This window comes from Mustela lutreola, chromosome 13 (genome assembly GCF_030435805.1).
Source record: "Mustela lutreola isolate mMusLut2 chromosome 13, mMusLut2.pri, whole genome shotgun sequence".
In the NCBI taxonomy this organism is placed as follows: Eukaryota; Metazoa; Chordata; class Mammalia; order Carnivora; family Mustelidae; genus Mustela; species Mustela lutreola.
The window spans coordinates 67285066-67313056 of NC_081302.1; the positions used below are offsets into that span (position 1 = coordinate 67285066).

At 36.4% G+C, this 27991-nt stretch overlaps 1 protein-coding gene across 1 annotated transcript in view; it reads left to right on the plus strand.

Moving 5' to 3' along the window:
* TRPC4 (transient receptor potential cation channel subfamily C member 4) overlaps positions 1-27991 on the plus strand; it is a 208835-nt gene that overhangs the window by 35495 nt on the left and 145349 nt on the right. The window contains exon 2 of the mRNA XM_059144454.1: positions 19424-19828. Within this exon, the coding sequence (XP_059000437.1) occupies positions 19451-19828 (378 nt within the window). The 5' untranslated portion in view covers positions 19424-19450. The remainder of the gene's footprint in view (positions 1-19423; positions 19829-27991) is intronic.

The window sequence follows — 27991 nt, forward strand, 5'->3', positions numbered from 1 at the left end:
ATCCTGGTAGGTATAAGGTGATATCTCATTGTGGTTTTGATTTGCATTTCTTTGATGATCGGTGATGTTGAGCATTTTTCATGTGTCTTTTGGATGTCTGGATGTCTTCTTTGCAAAAATGTCTATTTACATCTTCTGTCCATTTTTTAGTTGGATTATTTGTGGTTTTTTGGTGTTGAGTAAGTTTTTTATATAGTTTGGATATTAACCCTTTATTGGACAAGTCATTTGCAAATATCTTCTATCATTCAATTATATCTTCATATTTTTTAATTCTCAGTTTAGTGCCCAAAGCCAGTAGAGGTTCAATACAGTTTCCATGGAGGAGAACGCCTGGGTGGCTCAGTCGGTTAAGTGTCTGACACTTGATTTTGGCTCAGGTCATGATCGTAGGGTTGTGAAACTGAGCCCCACAATGGGCTCTGTGGTAGGCATGGAGCCTACTTAAGACTCTTTCTCTCCCTCTCCCTCCACCCCTCCCCCCACTTGCTTTCTCCCTCTCTTAAAAATAAAATAAAAAATAAAGTTTCCATGGATGAATACATGAGAGAATAAATAACTTGAAAATAATATTTCTGATATTAGTTTGTTATTGAGTTGAATTTGCATTAAAAAATAAAACTAGGCACCAGTCATTACACTTTTTTTATGTATGTCATGGAATATATGTGCCAATTTACCATTACGTTTGTTATTGAGTTTGTTATTATATTCAATAACAGGATATTAGAATAAAAGATTCATGTCTTTTTTTTCCCTTCACTTACCGAAAGCTGTAAACAAGTCATAATTTCATTTTATGTGTATAAGTGAATGTCTTACAAACCCAATGTAAAGTGATCATTATTACTGCACAGTTATGGTTCCCACTTGTAGTTCTAGTAGAGTGGAATGGAGGTTGATGTAGTAGAACACCTCTTTGCTGTGATATTTTCATTCATTTTGTCTATTCTGTGAGAAATTTTATACTTTTTAGGGTAGCTTACATAGGATCTTCTGCTAGAGGAGAGAAACACCCACTTTTTAAAATATTTGCCATGATGGAGGTATTTCCCTATCTTGGAAAAACAGTTTTAGAAAGACTATTATGTTACATTCCATAGAACAATAAGTATGTTTATATTTCGAACATATTGCCTCTTTATGGCATGAATAAGATTGGGACTGACATCAGGCTTAGACAGATGTTCTTCCAAATATTTTCTATCAAAAGAAAGATGGCAAAATGGTTGACCAGTTGGAGTGTGGTGAAATCAGTTGCTTGCTATTGTATATATGACTTATTAGTATTGATTACTGTTCATAAAGTTGAAGTTTTGAAAATTTTTATTTTCTTTAAAAGATCTGATTTTCAGCTTAATTAAATTAAGTTGTGGGCACCTGGCTGGCTCAGTTAGCTGAGTGTTGGACTCTTGGTTTCAGCTCAGGTCATGATCTCATGGGTCCTGGGACCCAGCCCTGTGTCAGGCTCTGTGCTCAGTGGGGATTCTGCTTGAGAGTCTCTTCCTCTGCCCCTCCCTCCACTCATCTCTCTCTCTCTCTCAAATAAATAAACAAATCTTCTTTAAAAAATCAAGTCATTAAATAGAATGAAAATACTCTTGTGGGATTCTACTTGAAGTAATAGATTTATGAAATTCATATTAATTCATGTCACAAAGTTTAAAGTATCAATCAAGTGTTGTATCATAATTTTCTCTTTTACTGGTTCATATCATGACAATTATCCTTATTTAGTGTCCTGTTATGTTTTTATTAATATATTAAGTAATTATTAAAAATGCATTTCTTTACAAATCTATATATTTTATCTTAATAGCTCTGAAACCTTTCTATCTACTTATCTATATATGTTGCATCTTGGAGAATACCTCAAGTAAAAGTAATTCATTCATATCCCCATTAATTTTAAAACATGCTGTTATGCTTTCCCAATCTTATAAAACTGAAGCTGACAGATAAATACTAAATGCATGGGATGATAATAGATTATTAGAAATTGGTTTTCTTGGAGGCCTGAGTGGCTCAGTGGGTTAAGCCTCTGCCTTCGGCTCAGGTCATGATCCCACTGTCCTGGGATCGAGGCCCGCATTGGCCTCTCCACTCGGCAGGGAGCCTGCTTCCCCCCTCTCTGTCTGCCTGTCTCTATGCCTGCTTGTGATCTCTCTCTGTCAAATAAATAAATAGAATCTTAAAAAAAAAAAGAAAATAAAAGAAACTGGTTTTCTCACAAACTCTATACCTAGCTGATCAACATCTTTCTAATTGCTTGAAAACTAATTTTATAAAATTAACAAATATTTCTTGCATTAAAAAAATAAAACTATACACTGGTCATTACACTTTTATTATGTATATCATGGAATATATGTGCCAATTTACCTATGTGTTAATTTAAGGAAATCTAAGTTCTATTTAAACAAATAAAATATTGACCAATTTTTTTCATGAATTTATACGTCATGATTTTGCCAGGTAGAAATTCAATAAAACTAAATATAATCACCATCAAATGAACACCTGTGTATCAGCCACTTGTTGTACACCATATGAGATTTCCATACTAACAAGCCTGCATGTGGACAACATCCTCTTCCTTCACTGACAGAGAGACTAAGCTTCGGGGAGATGGAGTGGCTGATCTGAGTTTAAGAGAAAGACATTTTCAGTGGCAGAGAGCTGTAATTATAATGTATCAAACATCTGGCTCAAAGTAAGAAAAGCAGTATTTATAGCTATTCCAATTTTTGATACTATGTAGAGAAAATATCTGATTGATGGAAATATCTTTTCACTTTTCATCTAAATGTTTCATCAGTGCATACAGAGGGCCTACAAGGTTTTTAATATCTTGGCACTTTTGAATTCTTAATTTTGAATGGAAAATGGAAAGTTCACAACTAAAATATCAACCCCCAGCTTCACTTTCATGATAATTTCAATTAATCAGCAGCTGCTTACAAAACTAATAACTGTTTTACCTGAAGGGACGTGGGATCTTATTGTTGGGTCCCCCAATAATGGGTCCGTGATGAAAGGAGCGAGACTGATACAAAGCGAAGGTCATGCAAAGCATTATTTCGCGCCAAGCATCAGGAATCATACCGACCATCAAACAGACCAGTCGGGGCCGCCCCTCCAGAGAGGACCACCCCTCCTGCTTTCCAGACTAACTTTTATAGAGCAAAGGCAATGTGGGTAGGCTTGGCCACACACAGGTGGCCAATGAGATTGTAACACACACAGGAAACTCCACAGTCATGCTAGGTGACCAATTGAATTACAATTTACCCTAGTAGACATTTGAACCAGCCTATCACACGTTGGTTAGGATTGGTGCCAAAAGGCTCCCAAAGGGCAGGGGCTCCTTGGTAGCTAGGAGACAGTATGCGCCCCCACTGACTGAATACCTCCACCTGGCCTGACCCACCCTTGTACTTGGACTTTGTTACCTGGGACTGGTTTCCCGGACTTGCTTTTCAGTAAGTTCCCCTGGCAGGAGGCAAGGTCAATTTAAGTTTTACAACAAAATGGCAGTTCACCGGGGGTGGGGCTGCTCTGGCTGAATAAGCCCTTACATTATCTATTCAAATCAGAGTAGATCTGGGTAGTTTAAATCTTCACTTTTCCTTAATGCAGCCAGGTCCCCAAGAAGCGGAAAACTTTAGCAGAGATCTAAGAGCTGTTTGTAAAGGAGCCAAAGTTAAATGGGGGATTTGATGAAATAGTCAATAGTGCATTCTCATTTCTTAAATCAATACTTTCAATTAGTTTAGGTGAACTCTTAGTATAACAGGAGACCTGCCTTAAAGAGAACTTGTTTTATTTAATTAAAGTTTAAATGAAGACTTAATGGAAAATAAGCTGTGCTGCTTATGTAAATAACCCTAATCATATCTGTTAAGCATCCAAAGCATAAGGCTAATTGAATTTAAAAGAAAATGTTAACACGCCTGCTGATAAAAGTGGCTTTAAGTTAATCTTAAATATTTCAATTCTGATATACTGAAAAGATGAACTTCTAGGATGAATATTTAAAAATCATAATATAGCTTTGTATCATTAAAAATGATCACAATGTCATAGGACTAATAGCTGTACAGAGTAACAAAATTCTCTGAACAGCAAATCAATCATAAATTTGGACAATAACCAAATAACCTGGAAAAACTGTTTTGCCAAATAAATTTAATCTAAGTTGCTATGGTAATTACTATACTTGTTGGAGGTATTTAGAAGATGCTAAATTTTTTGTGCATAATGAACCTTTATGAAGAGTATTCTAAGCATTCTAGTTTTAAAAAAAAACTAATTTGCCTTTGATTTGCATAACTGATGTTTGAGTTCAGTGTAGAAATAAACTTGGTTAATTCTAAGGACATGAAAAGATTGAGTAAAAGATTTAAAAGTTCAGGACAAAAGGAAGAGACTAATTTTACAATATTTATATCCTCTACTTTTCTGTTAAGTATAGAGTGCCTGTAGAATGTTAAATACTCAATCTGAATTACTATCCAGAAATAGTAAAGGAAGTAAGAATTGTCATGCGGCAAAGTCCTACTGAGCTTTAACCTTCTGCACTCAATTTAACATTGAAAGTGAAGCCTACGTTTAATTATTTACCATTGCTACATCTTACATGAGTGTAGAAGTGCTAACAGCACTGACTCCATCTTTGGCCTTCCATCTTTTTCTCCACACTGGTGTACAGAGAGCCCCATTTGAAATCACAACTTTATGATCTCCCGATCATGCTCCTCACTCCATACATGCTTGGGATTAACATCTGGACTGGGCAGAGAATAGAGGCAGAGAACGGCTGGGTAGGGCCCTGGATCTTCCTACCACCCATGGCCCCTGTCAGGAAATTACCCTGAATAAAACTCCGTGTAAAGGGCATGGCTTTGTTTTTCTATATTAAAGTACCTTGTCAGTAAAAAGGATGACCCTCCTGCACCTTCTAACAATGAGCAAATAATTATTGACCCTCCTGCACCTTCTAACAATGAGCAAATGACCCTCCTGCACCTTCTAACAATGAGCAAATTGACCCTCCTCCACCTTCTAACAATGAGGTAATAATTATTGACCCTCCTGCACCTTCTAACAATGAGCAAATGACTAGATTATGCTATCTTTTCTTGGTTGCACTATAGTGAATTGAACCAGATTACCTGATAATGTGGACGCAGAGAATGGGAAGGGAGAGGTTAGGTGCCTAGAACTTGCCATGGGTCTTCTTCTTAGATACAACTGAGCAGGCATCTGTGAACCTGGAAATATTCCTTAGCAGGTGAAGCTCCAATGAAGGTGTGATGAATAGGATTCCACTACCTTGAGTACCAGTTGGTACCACAGTCAAGACTCAATTTGCAAAGAAACCCAAGACCTGAGGGACAGATTCATATTTAGGGAAGGTCCAGCAGTGTTGGTAAGGACTCAAAAGAACTCTTTGAGAGCTAGTAATGAGGAATGAAGGTTCAGAATTGGTAGATCCAATACAATCATGAGAATTAGGGAGCTTGATAAAAACCGGTTGCTGAAGATGCTAAATGGCCATTCAAAAGCTGAGTAAGGGCAAATGTGTAAATGTAGGATAAGAAAAAATGAACATAAGATAAGGAACACATTTATCAAGCCCTTGTAATTTTTTTCAGATTATTTTATCTCAATATCCATCACAAAGGGCACTAACAATAGTGTTTACCCCAAGGGGTTTTCCTAAGAATTAATCGACTTCATACATGTAAAACTTGGAATAGTGCTTGGTGTGTGCTGAGTTCAGAAAGTGCTGTTGTTTTGTTGCTATGTTGTTTTGTTGTTTCAAGGAACTGAGGTTTCAGATAGAATCTTAATCTCTGGAGATCTTGTAAGGCAAGAACAAAATTCCTAGAGACATGAAGGGACCAGCTTCATTCAGAAGCAGCCCTAATAGAACTATGGTTCCTACCTGCCTAGACCAAAAATTGCTTGGCAATGTGGGATAGAATCTAGCCCGAGGATGTTTACCACATCTGATTTGCCAATGAAACTGTTAGTATTTTCATTGCTTGTCCTTTTGCTGCAGCTTCTGGATGTAATATTTAATCGCTGTGTGACCTTGCAGAAATTTTTAACTTTTCTGAGCCATAGAAACTTGACTTTTCCTGTGACTTTGTATAGTTCTTTCATATTCCCAAATGTATACAATCACTTAAAAGAATAGTATTTGATAGGAAATAATAAGGGTCACTGATTGATTTAGAACAAAATTGAGATAACAAAAACTCTAAAAGATATAACAGGAAAGTCATTATGTAAAAATGTGACCAGTAATTCCAAGAGTGGAAACAAGAATAAGATAGCGAGTTTTTTCCTGCTCTCCATGCCTTTAAAAACTTTGTTTCCTCTTCCTAGAATTCCTCGTTTCTGTATAGTCACTGGGGAAATAGCACTCAAATATTTAGGTAAAAGCCCACCTCTTCTAGCAACATCTTGATGCCGTCCCATGGCGTGCCTACAATAATGGCTTTCTCTTCTGAATCCCAAGGAAATATTATATAAATCTATAATCTATCCTGGAGAATTTATCACATGGTATTTACTATTGGTTATAGACAAAACTCTTTTTCCACATGATAGCATTCTCCCTGAGGTCAGGGATTTCTTGCTGTTTTAACAGCTCTACTGAGATATAATTTACATACATAAAAAATTCACCCATTGGGACTGTGTTTTATTTGACTTTATATCCTCAGCCTACAAAATAGTCTTGATCTGATAACAGAATAAGCTGTAATAAATCTTTTTTGAATCCTCCAAACAACATATGGAGGAATAAAGATTTCCAGCTGTCATGAAGCAGATGTGAAGCTGATGCACCCTAGTGAACTAATTTGTCTTTAGGACTGAGAAATTTGATCAGATTGTCCTCTGTTACTCCCACACTTCATGTACTTTTCCTTTAAAGAATATGCCTTCAGAGGGGAGGACGTTTCTTCACCAAAAGTGACCCCTTGCTGAAACTGCAGTGGACTAATAAAAATAAATTAGCTTCAGGATTTACAACTTGGAACCTTGATAATAGCCTCACCATGGTATCTTTAGTAACTGGAAATAGGGAGAAAAACAGTCTGTCTTTTTCTTTTTACATCAGGACAGGTTGTTTTAGGAATACCGAGAACAATAGATTTGAAAGCATTCATGGATTCAGCCTGTAAAAATACACAAAAATTATATTTATCAGAGATTACAGGGGAGTCTAGTTTTATCCACCAAAATGTTAAGACCTCTCATGGTAATGTCAAAATGATTAGTCTATGGCAGTTTGTAAATCAATAAGTAAGAATACTGTTTTCTGCTTTTATGTTTCCCCTAAATGTTTCAGACAGAGGTTATATAAGAAATTAATGCCATATAATAACCACCCCATTTAGGGGGATAAAAAACCAATATAGACTGTCTTATTTACAGGTATAACACATAAAAATACATGTGGGGATTTGTAAAATTGTATGCCTAATAAGAAAATTATAGCTCCAGCATAATGATAAACCTATGTATTTTCATTACCCAAACAACAAAAAAAGGATTTTTGCTTAATAAAAAATAGTACTTTGTAGAAATAAAAATAACCAAGTTAACTTCATAATATGATTAGTATTTAGAGTGCAAACTACAATGGAAAATTCTAAAGACTGTAGGATACTTAAAAACCAAATTGTTCTTTGTGGTTACCATAAAATAAATGGATTTGAAACTATTTCTTGTAGTTGTGTTTATCTGAACAAGTAATATATTTTGGAAATAGTTTCCTTGGAAATCTCAGTGGTTCGTAATGAGACAACCTATCTATGACCAACAGCAGGAAAATCATTTATCAAAGCAAAATGCAAATACTATTTATAAAAATTAAATAAAAAATTATAGAGCTTCATGGAAACATGAAGATCATTTTGTATAACTTTAATGGAAGAATAAAAAGAGTGACAAAGTTAGAAATGTGCTCAAGGTCACATGGTTTATTGGCAGAGATAGTGACCAAAACAGAGACTGACAGAATCATAGAGTCTAACCATCATTGTCATTAAACAATATCCAATATATCCATCTATTTAGTTCTTGAATCTTCTCTACAACATTCCCATAAGTTGTCTCCTCAGTGTTTGAATACTGTCAGCAATGGGGAGTTTACTAGCCTTTGAGGGTCACATTCCATGTTTGAACAAATCTTACTCTTAAGTGACCACCCTTTTGTTGAGAAGAAAGCTTTTTCTTCATAATTTCTACGTCTTAGTCTTAGTTCTGGCTTTTGGGATTGTGAAAAACATGTCAAATACCTCTTAAACATGAGAGTCCTGCTAATTACTAAGGACAGCAGAGTGTTACTTTTTTATAAAATAAAATAAACTTTTACTTTGTGATTAAAGGCTTTTTTATTAAAATCATTGTTTTCTCTTTATCAAAAACCTAGAGAATGTAGGCCAGAACAAAAAAAAAATCACCAATTACCCATGGAAAACCTTTCTTAATTGTGAGCATAGTTACCTCCTTCTTATAGGTTTTATCATTGTTGAGGATGCTAATCTTTATTGTGTTGAAAATTTTATTCATGATTAGCACTTAGCATAATGATTTTATGACATTAACCTTTAATATATTAAAGGTGACATTAACCTTTAATACATATTATTTTAATAGTTACACATTTTTTATTAAATAAATATTCAGCTCTTAATTAAACTAGCTGATAATTATTGGCTTTTGAATCTCTCCAGTTTTTTTTCCCAACAATAGATAAGCTATTTTATCTTTTGTGAATATATCATTGCCTGTCTAATAAATTAAAACTCCAGCTTAGATTTCTGGAAGAGATATTCCTAGGGTGAAGAACTTGAGCCTTTCCAAAGACTGATACACAAATTTCCAATTCCTTTCCAGTTTAAACTATCACCAGCAATTTATGAGAGAAGTATTTTTGCTGAATTCTTCCTGATAGTGGCTCTTCTTTTATATTTAATCTGACCACATTTGGCATGTATTATGTTTTATCATGCTGGTAAACTTCTCAAATGTAGAAACATAGAATGCATTTTTTTAAAGATTTTATTTTTTACTTATTTGGGAAAGAGAGAGAGAGCACGAGTTGGGGAAGGAGCAGAGAAAGAGAAGCAGACACCCCACTAAGCAGGGAGCCTGACAAGGGGCTCAATTCCAGGACCCTGAGATCACAACCTGAGCTGAAGATAGACATCTAACCAACTGAGCCACCCAGGTACCCCTAGAGTGAATTTTCAGATGATATTTTCCATTTATATTTCTTTTTTCTCTAAGAGAGCTGTTCTTTTTACCCTTTGAATCCCAGTGGTTTTCTTTTCTATTTAATAAACTCTTTGAAGTCATGTGTATTTTGAATAATTTCCCTTATTTTGCTTTTAACCTTGTGTATTATGTGTGAATATTAAAGTATTTTGAACTCTATGTATCCATAAGTCTTTCTCATAGTCATTCCTCCATTATTTTTCGCTTAGTAAAGTCTTCCCTATTGAAATTCCATTTGTTTCAATATTTCACTTTTAAATTCATTTAGAATACGTATTCATGGTGTTCCAAAATAATTATTTCCAAAATTTTTAACCAGTTGTGTCAATATTATTTACTATTTTTCCATTCCCTGTGCTGATTTGTCATGCTACCCTGTTGAAACACTACTATGCAGTATGGGTTCATTTATCTTTCTCACACACACACACACATCCCACCACCACCTCCGCCTCTACCACCACCACCAACAGGAGTAATAGCTAAACCACAAGGTATCCTTTCTTACCTATTGCAATGATGTAAGTGATATTTAAAAAAAAAAAAAAAAGGTCATATATTTGGCAAAAATTCTGTATGTGCATCCAAATTTGAGCATTTTTATATTATTTTTGTTTTCCCAAAAAGGTTTATTTCTTTTTGTTTTGGGCTAGAGACTTACTGTTACCATTGTGACAGTACATAGACACATGCATGTACATGCACACAATTTCAGAGAATACAGGTTGGCTATAGATTTCAGGATCTGAGTGTGGTGGGGTACTCTGATTACATTTTGCAGTTGAATAAGTTTCTTTCTTTTTTTAAATTTTAATTAAATTTTTTTATTATGTTGTTAGTCACCATACAGTACATCATTAGTTTCTGATGTAGTGTTCCATGATTCATTGTTTGCATATAACACCCAGTTGCTCTTTGTAATACATGCCCTCCGTAATACCCATCACCAATCTCACCCATCACTCCATCCTCCCTCCCTTCTAAACCCTCAGTTTGTTTCCCGGAGTCCGTAGTCTCTCATGGTTTGTCTCCCACTCCCATTTCTCCCTCTTCATTTTTCCCTTCCTTCTCCTAATGTCCTCTATGCTATTCCTTATGTTCCACAAGTAAGTGAATAATTTTCTTTTGAAACTAGGTTAGTTCGTCTTTTTTTTTTTTTTTTTTTTTTTTTTTTTTTTTTGTCTAACTTTGCAAAGTACTTATTTAGGACATGCATTGTTTCTCCCCATTTTTTCTTAACGTTGCTTTCTTTACCATGTTATGTTTTCATTGCCAACAAGCCAGGTAACAGCATCTTTGACACAATGAACGAAGTACAGATATTTCTAGGATAGTAACAGCAAGATGTATGCACACATCCTTGTTACAAAATGACATACATATTCCTCAACAACTTCAAATTCTGGAAATTATGGAAAAATAGAGATTTGGGAAAGACAGGGTAAGATTACTTAAAACATATTCAATAATGTAATAATATACACGTATTAATAAACTCAGTGAAATATGAGCAGACATTTAAATCCCCATCACATCATACTACCATCAAAGTCTGAGAGTTTTGCATTCTCAATCACAGGGGTTAATGTTTCCTCTTTCCTGATAGAGACTCTTAATGGTATTAACTAATTTAGTGGATGATGATCTCTTAGTTTCACTCTTGCACAATCCCAAATCAATTAACAGCCCAGGTGAACTTTATTTTTTAAAAGATTTTATTTATTTGAGAGAGAGAGCGCAAGAGCTAGTGAGGAGGAGCAAAGGGAGGGAAAGAAGCAGACTCCCCACTGAGCAGGGGTTTGATCCCAGAACCCTGAGGTCATGACCTGAGCTGAAGGCTGAGGCTTAAGGGACTGAGCCACCCAGATGCCCTCATCCCCCAAGGGACCTTTAAAAACAGAAATTGGATCAAGTCACTCCCCAGCTCAAAGCCCTTCAGTAACTTCTTATTGTTCTTAGAATACATTCCAGAATCCATGCCCCACATTCTGGGCTACAGAGTCACCTCCTCTATTCTTCCTCTTATTCTCTGTACTCCAGGCAAGCTGGCCCCTTCCACGTTCTAGAATGTTCTACCTGCCTGCTTTACCATCTTCTCACTTTCAGATCCTTTTAACAGTTTTCTCTGCACTTCTTACATTTTCCATAGCTAGCATTTTCTCTCTCATGTCACAGAAAGGCCACCCGCAAACACTCTACCTTATGCAGCTCTCCATCCCTTCCCCTCCTGCCATGCTTCTCCATAACATCTCACCATCTGTTTCCATTATAACCTTAACAAAATTTTAAGTATTCTGTTTGCCCCTTTGTTTTTTGTTTTTTGTTTTTAATTTTTGTGGGTCCTCTTCAATGGCTCATAAGCTCTATGAGCACAAAGATCTTGGCTTTCATTTACCACAGCACTGCCAATGTTTGGTACACACATGTTGACACACATGTTCAATCAGTATTTAATTCATTCAACAAATATTTATTGTGTACTTGTTCTACACCAGACCTTTTTCTGCACTGCATGTATATCAAATGAGTAAAAGAGATAAAAATCCTCTACTCTTTACACAATAAAAAATATTTTTATATCTTTCAATTTTCCATATATTGATCTTACGGTCAAATACGGTCTTTGTGTGAAAAATCTTCTGGGGCTACACATATGAGTCTGATTTTATTTCTTGTTACATCTAAAATATTCCAGTAAAATATAAAATTCTAGCTTCAAACTTCTGTTTTATTGGGGGAGGAGGTTGCTTCCATATTTTCCAAAAATACCTCATTATCTTCTAGCTTCCAAATTTGCTGTTAAGAGGTCTGGTGTTAGGGGTACCTGGGTGGTTCAGTCGGTTAAGTGGCCAGCCTTTGGTTTCAGTATGTCCTGATCTCATGGGCTGTGGGATCAAGCCCCACATCAGACTCCTCACTCAATGAAGAGTCTGCTTCAAGTTTCTCTCCTTCTTTCCCTCCCCAACATGCTCTCTCTTTGTGTTCTCTCTGTATCTCTAAAATAAACAAATAAATGTTAAAATAAAAGAGGCCTGATGTTAATTTGATTCTTTATTCAAATGCCCTTCTGATGATGTTAGATAATAGTGGTAAGAGACATATTACAGAGCTGTGAGCTATGTACGTGTTGAAGTATACATTATGGTTTTAATTCTTCATACGTTGACAAAAGCGTGGGAGAAAAGATATTCAGAGTAGAAAAATAGGTAAAAATTAAAGCACTTCACACAAACTCTTGGTAGCTCAGTGACTGTTAACTGGCAGACCAGTTATTCACTGTTTCATTTAAGGGCCACCACGAGCTAAACCAATTTTAGAGAAATGATTAAAGCAGTTTGATCCCGTTAATTTTATTCCTTTACCTAAAATGGCAGTGAAATAACTCTAAAAGTGTGGTCATTAATTCCTTTGATTCATCAGCAAAATTTTGGCACATATCTTTTTCATAGCACTGTGGATGTGAAACTGTAAGTTGCATCTTACACGGTAAATAAGAAAAGTTCTAAATCTAAGAGGTCCGCAGAGTATATGAAGACCCATAAAAAGGCTATATAACTCTTTCTTAGGAAGAAGGGAATAAAAAGCCTCAAGGCTGTGATACTTCACAAAAGGTTTTAAAACTTGGCAGGAGTTGACAGAGGCTCAAGGGGAGGAAAGGTATTCCTGTTGTAAAGAACAAGATGAAAAAATGCTTAGAGCTATGGTAGCCAAGTAGTTTGTCAGTGTAAAATAGTTTTCCAGGAGCGATCTTGGGAAATATGTCTACGAAGGCATTTAGAAACCAGATCGTGGAGAAGTCCAGTATTCTGTTAAAAATTCAGTATGTTTTCCAGTGAGTAATTATCAGTCACTTAAGAATTATAAGTGAGTGGCTTGATCAGATTTACATTTTGGCATGATTAAGTATGTGGCATTGTGGAAGCTAAATAAAGAGGATGTAAGAATAATGTCAGTGAAATGATTGAGAAGGATATTGGTGTGTCCAGGTAAAAGATGATGAGGAGATAAAGTCGGTCAGCAGTACACACAGGGAATGCTAGGGAGCAGTCCAAATATGGTGAGTAAGACTTAAGAAATGGTCCTGTTTTTTTTTTTTTTTTTTAAGATTTTATTTATTTATTTGACAGACAGAGATCACAAGTAGGCAGAGAGGCAGGCAGAGAGAGAGAGAGAGAGGGAAGCAGGCTTCCTGCGGGGCAGAGAGCCCGATGCAGGGCTCAATCCCAGGACCCTGAGATCATGACCCGAGCCGAAGGCAGCAGCCCAAACCACTGAGCCACCCAGGCGCCCCGAAATGGTCCTGTTTTTAATGTTAATTGATTTATATTTAAAAAGCCACATATGAATAGCGAGAACAGCATTGGATAACACAGGTCTAGAACTTTAGAGAAGTACAGCCCCTGAGCATGGACTTTAGAGCCTATTTTTAAAAATGTGGCATATTTTAAAGACATCTGTGGGTTTTACAGATCATTTCGAATAATGAGTAATGGATGAGCAGAGCTGATGAGAGTGACAGATGAAGGAAAGAGCCAGGAGCAGAGCCCTGGTAATAACACTTAGGCTTTAGGTCGAAGGAAAAGAAGCTGGAGGAACTGTGGAGAGAGAGGTCATGTTGAGGTAGAAGGTAGAGCATTAGAGAAGAGTGTCATAGAACTCAAGGCAGGGATGTTTTATTTAGAAAGGCTCAGTCACAGTAGGCTGCTAGAAGCCAAGTGTTATGTGGCTCGAAGAGCCCTAAAATGTATATGGAAACTAGCGGGACATGACTGACTATAAGAAAAATATTTACTCCATCATGGTGATAAATACCATCTTAGAGTAAACCAGTAAATGGCAGGTAAGCTTAAACTTAAAAAAAAAAAAAAAAAAAAAAAAAAAAAAACAGAGATAAGAGAGAAAAAGAATTGCCAAAGATAATTAGAATTTTAAAATAACTAGGTGAAAATTAAATACATTTGTAATTTGAGAAGAGTTCAGTTTGCAGAGAGAAGTTTAAGGTCTGAAAGACGGAGAGGACTGATGTAAAGTTTTAGAGAGATGGCCATGGCCGAACACCCAGGCAGCCAGAGAGAGAACATCCTTTCCTCTGAAATTTGAGGAGAAAATAGAAATAGATCAATGTGCAGCTTCGAACTCCCAGGGTGGAAATTCAAACATTGACAACAGTATGTATTTTCTCAGACATGAGATAATCAAGATAAATAAAAATGTTTGCCCTGCAAATGCATTCTTCCAGGTATATATTTTTGTGTTTTGTTTTGCTTTTTAATAGGGATATATAGGGTTTAGTTCTAAGCTTGGTACTTGTTAAAGATAAGCAGAATCTCGAATTCCTCCTTTAAAATCTTAGGATGTCATAATATTTCGTTAGTAGTGTTTTTTCTTTCAGTAAGTATTATAACTTGGACTTCTTGAAATTCACAGAAATATCCTTAAAACCCTTCAAAGGAATTTAGTGGTCCATTTTGTCTTTACAATAACAAAAAAAGAGAAAACAGGTTTTAGCCGGGCTAAGTCACAAAAAAGTATCACATTGCAGGAGTTATGTGGTACTTTTGGTACAAGACTTCAAACTACTGAAATGTGCATATAGTATCCTGCCTGAGGAAAGTAGGAAAGGGTCTGGAATTCAGAATAGCAAAAATCACAGCATTTGATGTTTTTATGGAGTAGTATTATGTCAAAGATTAGAGTTAATGTAGTGCACCAGTGCCAAAAAGAAATCTGAATTGGATTGAGTGTGAATAAATTATCTTGGAAAATGTCATTTCATATAAGAGTCCAGAAAAAGAAAAAAAGCAACTGAAATATGTGTGATAGAATCCTTAAAAAAAAAAAAAAAAATGGAAATCAATTTCTCACTGAGCCATGAAATCACACCTGTAAACATGGATCTTTTGACCATAAACTAGGGATTATAAAGCAACACACACACACATATATATGTATATAAATATATATATCTCCACTGTTCTTTCCACTGCACAAGTCTCATTCTCTAAGAAATATACCATCTGATCCATAAAAAGATGTAGGACCTTTGTTTTTCTGTTTATGTTGCTTAGATAATTGTGGTTCTCACATCTAGTGTCAATTTCTTAACATTTCTCTTGATGGTAAGGTGTAGCTCTCTCCAGCTTTGTGCTTGTTTTAATCCCCAACACATTTACAGAAATTAAAATTTAGGTTATTTAAAATTTCACATACAGAATTTAAGGTTTTTCCCATCACTTCCCATCTCTCTTCTGAGTCCTTGAAGTGTAACTTGATCAAACAGTCATTTCACTTCTGGATGGTATGTTATAAAGGGAGCATTGAAATCAAGACTGTGATTTCATGGGGGAAAAGATCTTTTCCTCCCCAGAAAGCTCATTCTGAAAGTGCAGGACCAGGAACAGGCTTTTATTTACACGCTTTAGTTCAGGATCTCTGCTGTCCTGAGCGTCCTGTTCTTTCTCGGGCTTTCCATCCAGCAACAATTCCGGAGTCGCTGACAAGTCTGTCAGCTCAGGAACTGCTTCAGCCTTATCAGCACTTTGCACTCACTGTTACATTCATCTATCACAGTTTCGAAAAGCGAAACTTTAGTTTTGTCCTTCTATTAGTATCCCTGTATCTCAAGTTATCCAGTACAGAGACTTGTCTAAAAATTGTATAATCTTCCTTGCTCTTTTAAAGTTTTAGTTATAATTGTTTTATGTGCATGTTTTATATTCCATTGTAAATAATTAAATTTCATTTATTTAATGTATAAATGTAATATAATAATAAATAAATGTAATGTATTTAAGCAAAGTAAAAAATGTAATGATTAATGTAAATTCTTAAAATATTTGGTATATTTCAAATTCACCTATTCTTCCCAATTCACATGGGGTTTCATATTCATTTAAAATCTGAGAAATTGGGGCTCCTGAGTGGCTCAGTCTTTAAATGTCTGCCTATGGCTCAGGTCACGATCCCAGGAAGTCCTGATCCCAGTGTCCTGGGATCCAGCTCAACATTGGGCTCCCTGCTCTGCAGGAAGCATGCTTCTCCCTCTCCCACTCCCCCTGCTTCTGTTCCCTCCCTCACTGTCCCTTTCTCTGTCAAATAAATAAACAAAATCTTAAAAAAAAAAATCAAATCTGAGAACTTGAAAGAGGACAATACCTTTAATAGAAGAGCTTTTCAGCACGAACTCTAAATCTTCTCACTCATTCTTTCGATAATGTTATTTACCTCACTTTATGGATGGAGAAATAGGTTCCTGAATGTAATGTCTCATGCCCAGTTCACATTTTAAATACAGTGTTGGTTAGAATATGTCCTCCTTTAAGGCGAGTCTCACATTCTAACCCATCCTTAAGGAGTTTATATTTATGACCGTTATCTGGATTAAATGAAATAGATTTTAATAAATCTAATTTCTCATTATCTATCCTGCTCTCCCCCAACTTCTCCAGTACCTTCTGTGTTGTCCACCAATCCCTTCATTGTCACCGACATCCTGCAGTTTGGAAGTCATGCTCACCACCATATCACTGACACACACTATCCTGTGCTTTACGCAGGAGAGATCAAATGCTGTTTACTGTTGGGGTGCCTGGGTGGCTTAGCCAATTAATTGTCTGCCTTCTACTCAGGTCATGATTCTAGGGTGCCGGGATGGAGCCCCACCCCCACGTCAGTCTCCCTGCTCAGTGGGAGGAGTCTGCTTCTCCCTTGTGTGCTCTCTCTCTGACCGTCCCCTGGCTGGCGTATGTGCTCTATCTCTCTCTCAAAGAAGTAAATAGTCTTTAAAACAAACAAAAAAATGCTATTTACTGTCTAATTCTTTATTTGATGCCATCATTAATAAATGAGTAAATGAAAAAAAACAAAATAAAAATTTTCCATCCTTTAGGCTGTTTCCTAATCTTGATGGAGTCACAATTCAAAGTTCTGCTTCTGTGTGTGTGTGTGTGTTCATACCTTCATTTTAAACCTGTATTTTTGATAAGCTACCTTCAAACATTAATCTTAAGCAAAGCAATTATTGGTGGCAAACCTTGAACTCAACTCTAAAAAGCAATATTTATATATTTTTCCGAGAGTCTTAGGTAAGGATAAAGTGAGGAAATAAAGAATGTATACTGTTGAAATAGAATATAAATGCCACTTATTATCATTATGAAGCATTTATATTGCAGTCCTGGTAAAATTACAATGTGGGGAGCCCATTGCCATTGATTCTGCACACTCTTACGAAAGCTGACATGGATTGGGAAGGACATGCTGTCATTCCAGATCAGAAAATTATAATGAGATATGTAGCATCATAATGATATTGGCTTATTGTAGTTTTAGTTATACCAGAAGAATATTAAATTGTCCTTGTTATCTCATAATATAATCTATAAAGTCTCTCCTACAATTCTAGTGAGTTAAAGCATCTCCAACTACTGAAATTAAATACAAGCTTCAAGCAAGTAACTTGCACACCTAAAATTGTTAGATTTAAACACCAAGATCACTTCTCATTTTTCTTTAAAAAAAAAAAATTGCCGTTTAAAGAATTCACAACACCCCCTATCTGCAGTTGCATAAATGAATGCATATCATGCCCGTGTAGTTGGTCATTATCCAGTTAAAACACCAAGACTAATAAAATAGGAAGTATTTGAGAAAAATATTCTGGACTAACAGATTCTTATATTTGCTTTATCTGTGAAGGGGCCTTAATAAAATACTAAATTTAATGAGCCAGAAAGGAGCAAATTATGAAATAAAAGCTTTGTGTATTATATCCTGAACCTAGATACTTGAGAAATTGGAATTAATAATCTGAACATCAAAAAGTGAGACAACTACTTGGTAACTGAAATGCCTATTAAACTGAGGTAGCATGCAAGCAATTTCCCAAATTGAGAACATTACCTAAATGTAGTCACACATGTTCATTCAATGCACATTTAATTTATGTTAAAGTATCATTGAAATCAGATTAATTTACTCATAAAATGATTGGGTCTAAAAAGATCAATTAAGATGAATATGCATGTTCTAGTACCTATAATCCTCCATTAATTTTAATTTAATAGTAAATGTATGTAAATAAACAAGTGAGTTGAATATAAATGACATAGAATAATAAAATAATAGTTCAGCACATAAGTATGAAATCAGGAACAGCAATAAAAAATTATATTCCAAACAATAGATTTTTCTGTAAATATTTATCAGTAGGATGATACTAAATCAGTAGAGTTTCCAGTGACTTTGTTCTTATCAATCTATCTTAAGATGTTCTTTTATTTTTTAAAGTAATTCCCTCATCTTCAACTGTATCTTTACGGCAGTGTATCTTTACAGTTTGCAATGAATATATTCCCGTCTTGTGGTTTACTGCTTCATGGTATTAAAGGTAATAGAATTAAGAAAAGAGCATTTTCATAATAAACTCTATATTTAATCCATTTCTAAATTCTTCCTTTGGAACTTGAATTGCTTAGATTCATCTTGATCATTAATATCTCGGTTCTTTCCCCTTCAGTGAATTCACTTACAAATGGGAAAAAAAATTTATACTCATCGGGGTTCAATATGATATTTTATTGACATTAATATTATTAATTCACATCAACTTTGATGTCAGTACTTACTAACTTTAGGAATAGAATACATGACAAATGAAAAGCATTTTTCTAAGAAAGTGATATTTCATAGTTTTGACAGCATCTCCATGATGAACAAAATTGACAGTGAATGATACATTGGAATATCCTCAGTCCAGTTTTAGGACCTCAAAAATACAGCCTTTGATTTTCAAGGTTCCCTGCTAAAAACTGCATATATTTATGACACATTTTGTAAATAATTTCCAAAAATTGCAGGTATATCCTCTAACAGATGTCACCTTTTAAGTAACATTCCCAGTTTTTATTCCTCTTAGATTAGGAATTTGCAATTGTGTTTCTATATAACTGAATAATGATTAAGGCTGTTTCCACTGTTGAAGAGAAAATAACTCTTATTATTTAATAAAATGGTATCATTATTATTATTGGCATTATTGTTAGTTGTTAAGTGTGATGCACCATGATTAAAAAGTGTACCAGCACTAATCCTTGCATATTTTGGGTTCTCTTTGCACTTTCAGAGACAAGGAAATAGCATGGCATGAAACATGGCTCAGTTCTACTACAAAAGGAACGTGAATGCTCCCTACAGAGATCGGATCCCTCTAAGGATAGTCCGAGCGGAATCAGAACTCTCACCGTCAGAAAAAGCCTACTTAAATGCTGTGGAAAAGGGAGATTATGCAAGTGTCAAGAAATCCCTGGAGGAAGCTGAAATTTATTTTAAAATCAATATTAATTGCATTGATCCTCTTGGAAGAACTGCTCTCCTCATCGCAATTGAAAATGAGAACTTGGAGCTCATTGAACTTCTTTTAAGCTTTAATGTCTATGTTGGAGATGCCCTATTACACGCTATCAGGAAGGAAGTTGTCGGAGCTGTTGAGCTGTTACTGAACCACAAAAAGCCCAGTGGCGAAAAACAGGTACGTGCCAAAGCACCGTTTTTGATAGATTGTGCTTGCAGAAGGTTTCGGTGGATATTCAGATTCTCTCTAAACTTTAAGAATTAGAAGCACGGAAATCAGAACTATTATGATAGGAAACTAGTGGTAAGTACACACTTCACATCTGCCGACAGTCACCGGCACCTGCCCATCGTGCCCTGGCAAACCAGCCCTTCAGTGAGAACTAAAGCAGAACAAAGGAGCCCATGGCGGCTTCCTATTCATTGGAAACATTCCTATGTTTCCAGCCCAGCCTAGAATGTTGTCTGAGGCTCACTCTGCATGTGTGGGTATTTTTCCTCTTGCCTTTTCATTTCCAGCACTCTGCCGCAGCAGGCTGAATCCTTTTGCTATTTTCCTGTTTCATCTGCTTGCCTGTTCTGGAATTCTGCATCTTACTGCAAGTAGATATGAATTGTATCATTTAATTTTGTTATTGTTCATTAACAAACTCCAGTGGATTCTTTTAAATTGAGGCAAATAAAAAAAAAAAAAGGATTATTGGAAAATACCTAACCCTTGACTATAAGTTTAACTGCATGCCAAAATGTTGCTATATCTTAGTGTCATCACTAAATGAAAATATGCTAAAATGGCACACAATTCTACAATGTGTGGGGTTTTTTTCCTGTGTTCCTATTTTTGTTGTTGTTGTTTGACTTTTTTTTTTTTTTTAATCACTAAGGAAGTGGAGAAATCATAAACAAGAACGAAAAAGGAATCTGTTCTTGTCTGTCTAGACCCTTCTGTTTGTGACTGCCCTGTATCCGAATTGTCTGTTGGATCCTTTTTCCTCTCACACTGAACCCTTCATTTCCCTGCTTGAGGTCCTATTGACTAATTGCAAAGACATTGCACATACTGCAAAAATGTGCCTTTTAGAATAAAATCTTCAAATGTGTGTGATTCTACTGTAGCCATTTCTGCTGTATTGGGTAATGCACAGTCTGTGCAGACTGTTAGGAGATGCTGCATTCTTTTAAAGCCAGCTCTGCTGTAACTCCTGTTATCTCTCCTTTACTGGAGGACTTTTATCAGAATCCTTGCCATTATTAGCAGAGCAACTTCATGGCTGGGTGTCTCCTGGAAAAAAAAAAAAAGAAGAAGAAGAAGAAGAAGAAGAACTCTTGCTGCATTCTCAGAAGCCTGTGTTCTATGGTCCTTTTTTTGCCTGCCCACCATTTACACCTCCCCTTACCTGACCCCAAGCTTTCAGAAAGCAACAGTCCACAAGGACAACATCTTTGCTTGTTGCTTTACTAGCTTTTTGTGGTTGGTTTCATATCCAATTGTTTGTGTGTTACTTTCCCATCACATCGCTAAAATTTTACTGGCAGAAAATTCCCCTGTTGCATCTGTCCTTTGAAACTTGTACAAACCTTGACAGGAGTGACCAGATCATGGTTATAGCTAAAGATATATGTTATGGCCCAGGCTTTTACTGCAAAGGGAACTGCAGACACAGATAGGAATGGGTAGGAGTCTGTTACCTTCTGTGTAACTGCTGCTTCTTTTGTCACCTTGTGATTTTGAAATTTCTTCTAGTTGTACCCCATGGTTTCTAACAACAACGACCTTGTATTGTGCACCCTCTTGTCTCATGTCCATATAGGGGACCGTGAGGCCGATGTTGTGACTGCAGTCTAGATCATTTTAGATTGCACTGAATCTAAAGGACAAAATTGGCATTAAGTGGACTTTTTACATTTATTACTAAATAACTTTAGCTCTGTTCTGTAGTGAACACTGGCCATACATTTCAATGTCTCTTTAGCAAATGACATTTGTGCTGTCCAGAGTAATTTGGTGTCTGGAGAAGATATCTGCTATTATAAGAGTGTTTGTTGGAAGATACTCAACTTCTGAGCTAAACTCTGGTCTCATAAGTAGGTCCTGGCTCCTTACAGGCACTTGATCTGAACCCTGATTATTAACAAAAGGCAGTAAAGGTTTGCAGTCTGCCAGGAGTCAGAAATATCCCAGGCCATGTGTTTCTGGAAGATTTCTCTTGTATCTATTTGCTGGCCAAGAATTTTCCTTTTGTATTTGCACATTCTAGAATTCTTCTTCCGTGAAGGCACTAAGAATAAACAACCAAAAAAAAATTGTATCTTTTTATTTGAATTTTATAATTTTGAAAGAACAAAACCAATGTTACATTATTATTAGAACATAACATGTATACAATGTAGCATACAAAAGATGCTCTCTGAGCTGGCGATGGGAGATACAGTAAATCCCATTAGATCTTGGCCGTTTATCTGTGATTTACTTAGATAATACATCTCTTACGTACAGCCAACACGTTTTGGAGTAAGTTTCCATACATCTGTGTTGTATGTAGCAAATATGTTCATAACAGGAATTTTTTTCTCTTGTAAATTATAATTTCTTAGATGATTCCTGTGATTGTTGTAAGCCATTTTGTGTATTATCACATGGGCATCCCCCAAAGACTGTGGGACACATTGCCATTAATTCTATTGAGATCACTAAAGCCATGTGTTTATACCTAGAAACAATAACATCCAAGTGGACGAAATAAACATAAATTGTTCAGAAATTAGTCAAAAGGATATAATATAAAAATTATACAAATCTGATTATTAAAACACTTACTTAAGAACCTAAAATGTGGGTACCTGGGTGGCTCAGTCGGTTAAGCATCTGCCTTGGCTTAAGTTATAATACCAGGGTCCTGGGGTTGAGCTCCGCATTGAGCCAGGCATCCAGCACCCTGCTCAGCGGGGAATCTGCTTCTCTCTCTAACCTTCCCCCTACCCATGCCCAGTCTCTCTCTCCTTCTCTCTCACACACAAAAGTAAACAAATTTAAAAAATTTAAAAAGGGGGACGCCTGGGTGGCTCAGTTGGTTGGACGACTGCCTTCGGCTCAGGTCATGATCCCGGAGTCCCGGGACCGAGTCCCACATCAGGCTCCATGGGGAGTCTGCTTTGCTCTCTGACCTTCTCCTCACTCATGCTCTCTCTCACTGTCTCTCTCTCAAATAAATAAATAAAATCTTAAAAAAAAATTAAAAAGCTACTTAAAAAGTGAGAAATGTGGATCAGGAAATATACTCTTCTATAAATTCGTCACACATTCCTTTCTTTGTCTGGAAGAAGACACAGTGTGCATGGCATCCTGAAGTCACAGGAGCTGTGTTTCAGATTGGTTTGTGTACATTCTCCAGAGAACAAGTTACTATTTGCATATGCTTATTGTGCCTGGCCTTGTGCTGGATGTTAGGGAGTAGACATTGTTCCTATGCTTTGGAGTCTGAAGGTCTAGTTGTGAAGAGAGGAAAAATATCATGGGGATATGAGTAAGAGTGATTACAGTGGAAAAGATGAAGGAGAAATAAATTCTTAGGTATTGACTGGCATATACAAACTGTTAGTAGGTAGAGGACATGAAGAGGTAGGAGAGGGGCCTAAAGAAGAAGGAGGAAGGCTGTTGACAGGTGTTTACCTCGAAAAAGTTAACTCCATTCACTAGCATAGAGACTATAGACATGGTCTATAGGACCTGATTGGATATATTCAGTTTTTTATTTTGTTGAAATTGACATCTAGGAGGCAATTTGAAATTTTGGACTTAAGAAAGGAGTCTGGGATTGATAGACAGATGATAGTGAGGACTTTGAAGCCTCCTGTCTTCCTATCACTCTGACATTGATTTTCTTTTCTTGCTCTTATAAATTGTTTAAGTGTTGGTAATTATTAGGCTATTAAGAGATTTTCTCAGTGCAGCATCTAACAAAGATATTTCAGTTTTGCCAGATAAATAGATGGGCATAGATCATTAATTATTTCCTTCCATATTTAATGCAGACCAACATAAATCAGAATATTGAGTTCTAGTGATTTATTTTTAATTTACTGCCAACAAATGGAAAGAGTAATTCTTAACTTCTTCCATATAGTAGACAGCTTAAAGAATGTGTGATTCGGGGAGCCTGGGTGGCTCAGTGGATTAAAGCCTCTGCCTTCGGCTCGGGTCATGATCCCAGAGTCCTGGGATCAAGCCCTGCATCGGGCTCTCTGCTCAGAGGGGAGCCTGCTTCCCTTCCTCTCTCTGCCTGCCTCTCTGCTTACTTATGATCTCTGTCAAATAAATAAATAAAATCTTAAAAAAAATAGAGAAAATTTATATATATATATATATATGTGTGTGTGTGTATGTGTGTGTGTGTGTGTGTGTGTGTGTATATATGTATAAAGAACGTGTGATTCTCTGCATTAAACAGGAAGACGGAACATCACATATCTTATTGGGACTGCTCCCTTGCCACAATCATTACTCTGATATTCTCTGATAATTTTATTATACTTTTCTTTTACCTTCTGAGTACCTTATTTCTCTACAGGGTTTAACTGAGAGTGGTTTCTTAGCCCCAGTTTTGAGCCAATTGATTGGTTGCTTGACTTTTAATGATTCCCAGCAGACCTTTCTCCTTGACGTCCTCTCAGGCCAGAGTCAAGGCCACATTCAATTTCAGTTTCAGCTGCTTCAGTGCATGCTTATCAGCAACAGAGCTTTCTTCTCCCTTTTTCCACTTAGGAAGTGGTTCTCAGCCTTCAGCACCATTAGAATCACTGGGAGCGTTTAATAAAACACAGATTGCTGGATCCTGCCCCATGTGTTTCTGATCCAGCAGGTCTGGAATGAGACCCCGGAACTTACGGTTCCATACGAATGCTGCTGGTCTGGAGACAGCACTTTAAGAACCACTGACTTTAGAGGAAGTTGGAAGTTATAGAATGCCTGTGATCGTATATTTTATGTTAGGTGTATTGAACTATACTGTGCTAACCTGGCCTTTAGGAGATTTCAGTTAATGCCCTTATTAATGGTTAAGTGATATTTAATATATGAGAGTCTCCCAATTTTACTAATATGTTTATTATATTGTTCCATTCTTTGGGAAGAAGATTTCACTAAACATTACTGATTAGTTCAACAGTTAAGCCTAGAGTATTTCATTTGAAGAGATTTATTTCAAAGCTCTATTGAAAAGAATATCAGACTTTTAGGGTCACCTGGGTGGTGCAGTCGGTTAAGTGTCTGGCTCTTGGTTTTGGCTCAGGTCATGAGGTCAGGGTCCTGGGATTGAGCTCCTTATTGGGCTCTGTGCACAGCACGGAGTCTTAAAGATTTCTCTCCCTCTCTCTCTGCCCCTTCCTCCATCCACTTTCTCATTCTCTCTTTCTCTCAAATAAATAAATAAGTCTTTTTTAAAAAGAGTATCAGATTTTATAATTTTTAGAGATCTTGGCGATTACCTATCCCAATCACTTCATTTTACAAAAAAGGGAAAGAGGGACCCAGTGGACTTGGTATTTGACCTGACCAAAAAGATCTATATATAACTTAAGAGCTAGAAAATGAACCTTGAGATAGTCTGAATGATGATGCTGGTGGTAATTTTCTTTATAAAAGCAATAATACTAGATAATATTCATTAAGCCTGTCAATATGCCAGGGACTGTGATAAGCATTTTGTACAAAGGTAGGTGCTATTGTTTTCCTCATTTATAAATGAAGTCATAAAAAGGAAAAATCGACATGTTTCAGGTCACAAAGTGATAGAACTTAAGAGTCTTGAAAGATAACTATATGCTCTCAAGCTGAAGCCACTACACCAGTGTGAACAGGAGTCATTGAAATCCTGAGTTAATCATCCTCATTTGGGATAAGAGATAAGTTTAAAAGAGTCTCTAGATCTCCATATTCAAGGGATCTTGAGGATCTCTATCTTGAATATTATAGTATGTGTAATTCGGTTGCTCAATAAATACTAAAGAATGACAAAGTCATTAGAAGCTGAGAAGGAGAGCTGAGGAATAGAGATGCCGACTTCTAACCCCATTCACCACTTTCTAACAGAACAAATCTCTCAGTCATTCTGAGCTTTTGATTTTCTTAGCTGCTCATTAGAGTCTTAGTATGAATTTATTTGCTTCTTAAAGTCTAGTGTTCAAATTCTATAAAAGTATTTTATAAGGTAACCCATTATAATAGCATACTATCCTGTTACCACTGTATTATGCCATAATCTATCTTCCTGTTGACAAATATCTTAATGACACAACATAAGTGGAGAAGATGAAGTTCGGCATTGGCAATTTACCCTCTAGAGTGCATGACTTCTTTTTTCATTTGAAAAATGCAGTCATTGGAAACCCTATTCAGAGAGAGCAAAGGAGAATTTAATTCAGTTTACTCTGCTCCTTTTCACTTCAGTGCATGTAGGGGAACTGTTTAAAAGTAGTTTCAGTAGATTTGCTAACATAATTTATGATTTTACAAACAGTGCCCTTCATGTGATCAGAAAAACAAAGAGTCTGAAATAAGAGACTGGCATTAGGATGTTTCGGCATTTTTTAAAGATTTTCTTTCTTTGTTTATTAGAAAGAAAGAGAGAGAGAGAGAGAGAGAGTAGGGGTCGGGGGCAGGGAGGGGGCAGAGGCAGAGGAAGAGAGACTCCGAAGAAGACTCCATGCTAAGTGTGGAGCCTGACAGGGGGCCTGATTCCAGGACCCTCAGATCATGACCTGAGCCAAAATCTAGAGTCAGACACCTGACTGACTGCTCCCCGCCAGGTGCCCCCAGCATTAACATGTTAATGCAAATATATAGCCAACCCCAAATATATCCTGCTGACTAAAACTAAAGAACATTTTTTTTTCAATCGATATGAGTACTAATAAATATATCTCTGGTTACTGGGCAGAGAACTATGCTCTTAAATCTAAAATTTTCAGATCGAAACCATTTGCTTTCTGCCTCAAGACCTCAGATACCCTGAAAAATTTACTTTTAACTCTTGCACTCATTTCATTTCCCTCATTAGGCTTTGGAACAAGTCCCACAGTCCCATGAACTTTTTCTTTTTTTTTTTTTTTTTAAAGATTTTATTTATTTACAGACAGAGATCACAAGTAGGCAGAGAGGCAGGCAGAGAAAGAGAGGGGGAGAGAGGAGGAAGCAGGCTCCCTGCTGAGCAGAGAGCCTGATATGGGGCTCTATCCCAAGACCCCGACCGAGATCATGACCTGAGCTGAAGGCAGAGGCTTTAACCCACTGAGCCACCCAGGCGCCCCTCCCATGAAATTTCTATGATACCTCGTAAATGATACTGTGTGCTAAGACCATCTGTAGGCCCTAGTCTTTAGAGCCACCCTTGCACAATGAAAAAATTTGCTTTCCTCAGTAGTTAACCAATTGAGGTTACCTCTTTGGGTTATTTTTATTACAGCCTGGGTATTGACAGTAAAAGAACTGAAATATATGTGTGACCATAATCTTAGGAACTATCAAAATTCAGAGAGAGCAAGACTGAGAGGAAGAGTGGGCAAGAGAGAGAAATATAGTAAAGTATTAAAGATGCTCTCCCTCAAAAATACTTATCCTATCATGCGACATAGTAGAGAAATCATTAATTATACTTTCTGTCTATTCTGATTTAAACCATCAATAGAAAAATTGCTTACAATATTGTCTAAATATACCATTAATATGAAAAAGCTGAAACCTATCCCCAATGATGTAAAGTAGTAACTGGTTTAAACTATTTTATTTATTTTATTTTTTTTTTTAGATTTATTTATTTATTTATTTATTTGACAGAGATCACAAGTAGGCAGAGAGGCAGGCAGAGAGAGAGGAGGAAGCAGGCTCCCTGCTGAGCAGAGAGCCTGATGTGGGACTCGATCTCAGGACTCTGAGATCATGACCTGAGCTGAAGGCAGCGGCTTAACCCACTGAGCCACCCAGGCGCCCTAAACTATTTTTTATTAACAAGTACTTTGAAAGTCTAAAAATCAAATTGAGTCATTATTCCACAGCAGCAAGTTTAAAAGCTATTATAACATTAAGCATAGATTGTGTTTAGTCACCTGGCAAATGACAATCATGACAGATATGAATAATTCTGTCCTAAATGGAAGAATTTTTAAAAGGTAGCCTATGTTGTACTGTTAATATGATGACGAGGCATAAGCTAACTGGTCATTCTGACTCATCACATAATACACCATTTAACTTCCATAGTTCCTTTGACATTTTATTCGCCTCGAAGACCAGCCAATTATAAATAATCCCTTTGAAACCCATGCCCTTGCTTTTTCCTTAAAGCAT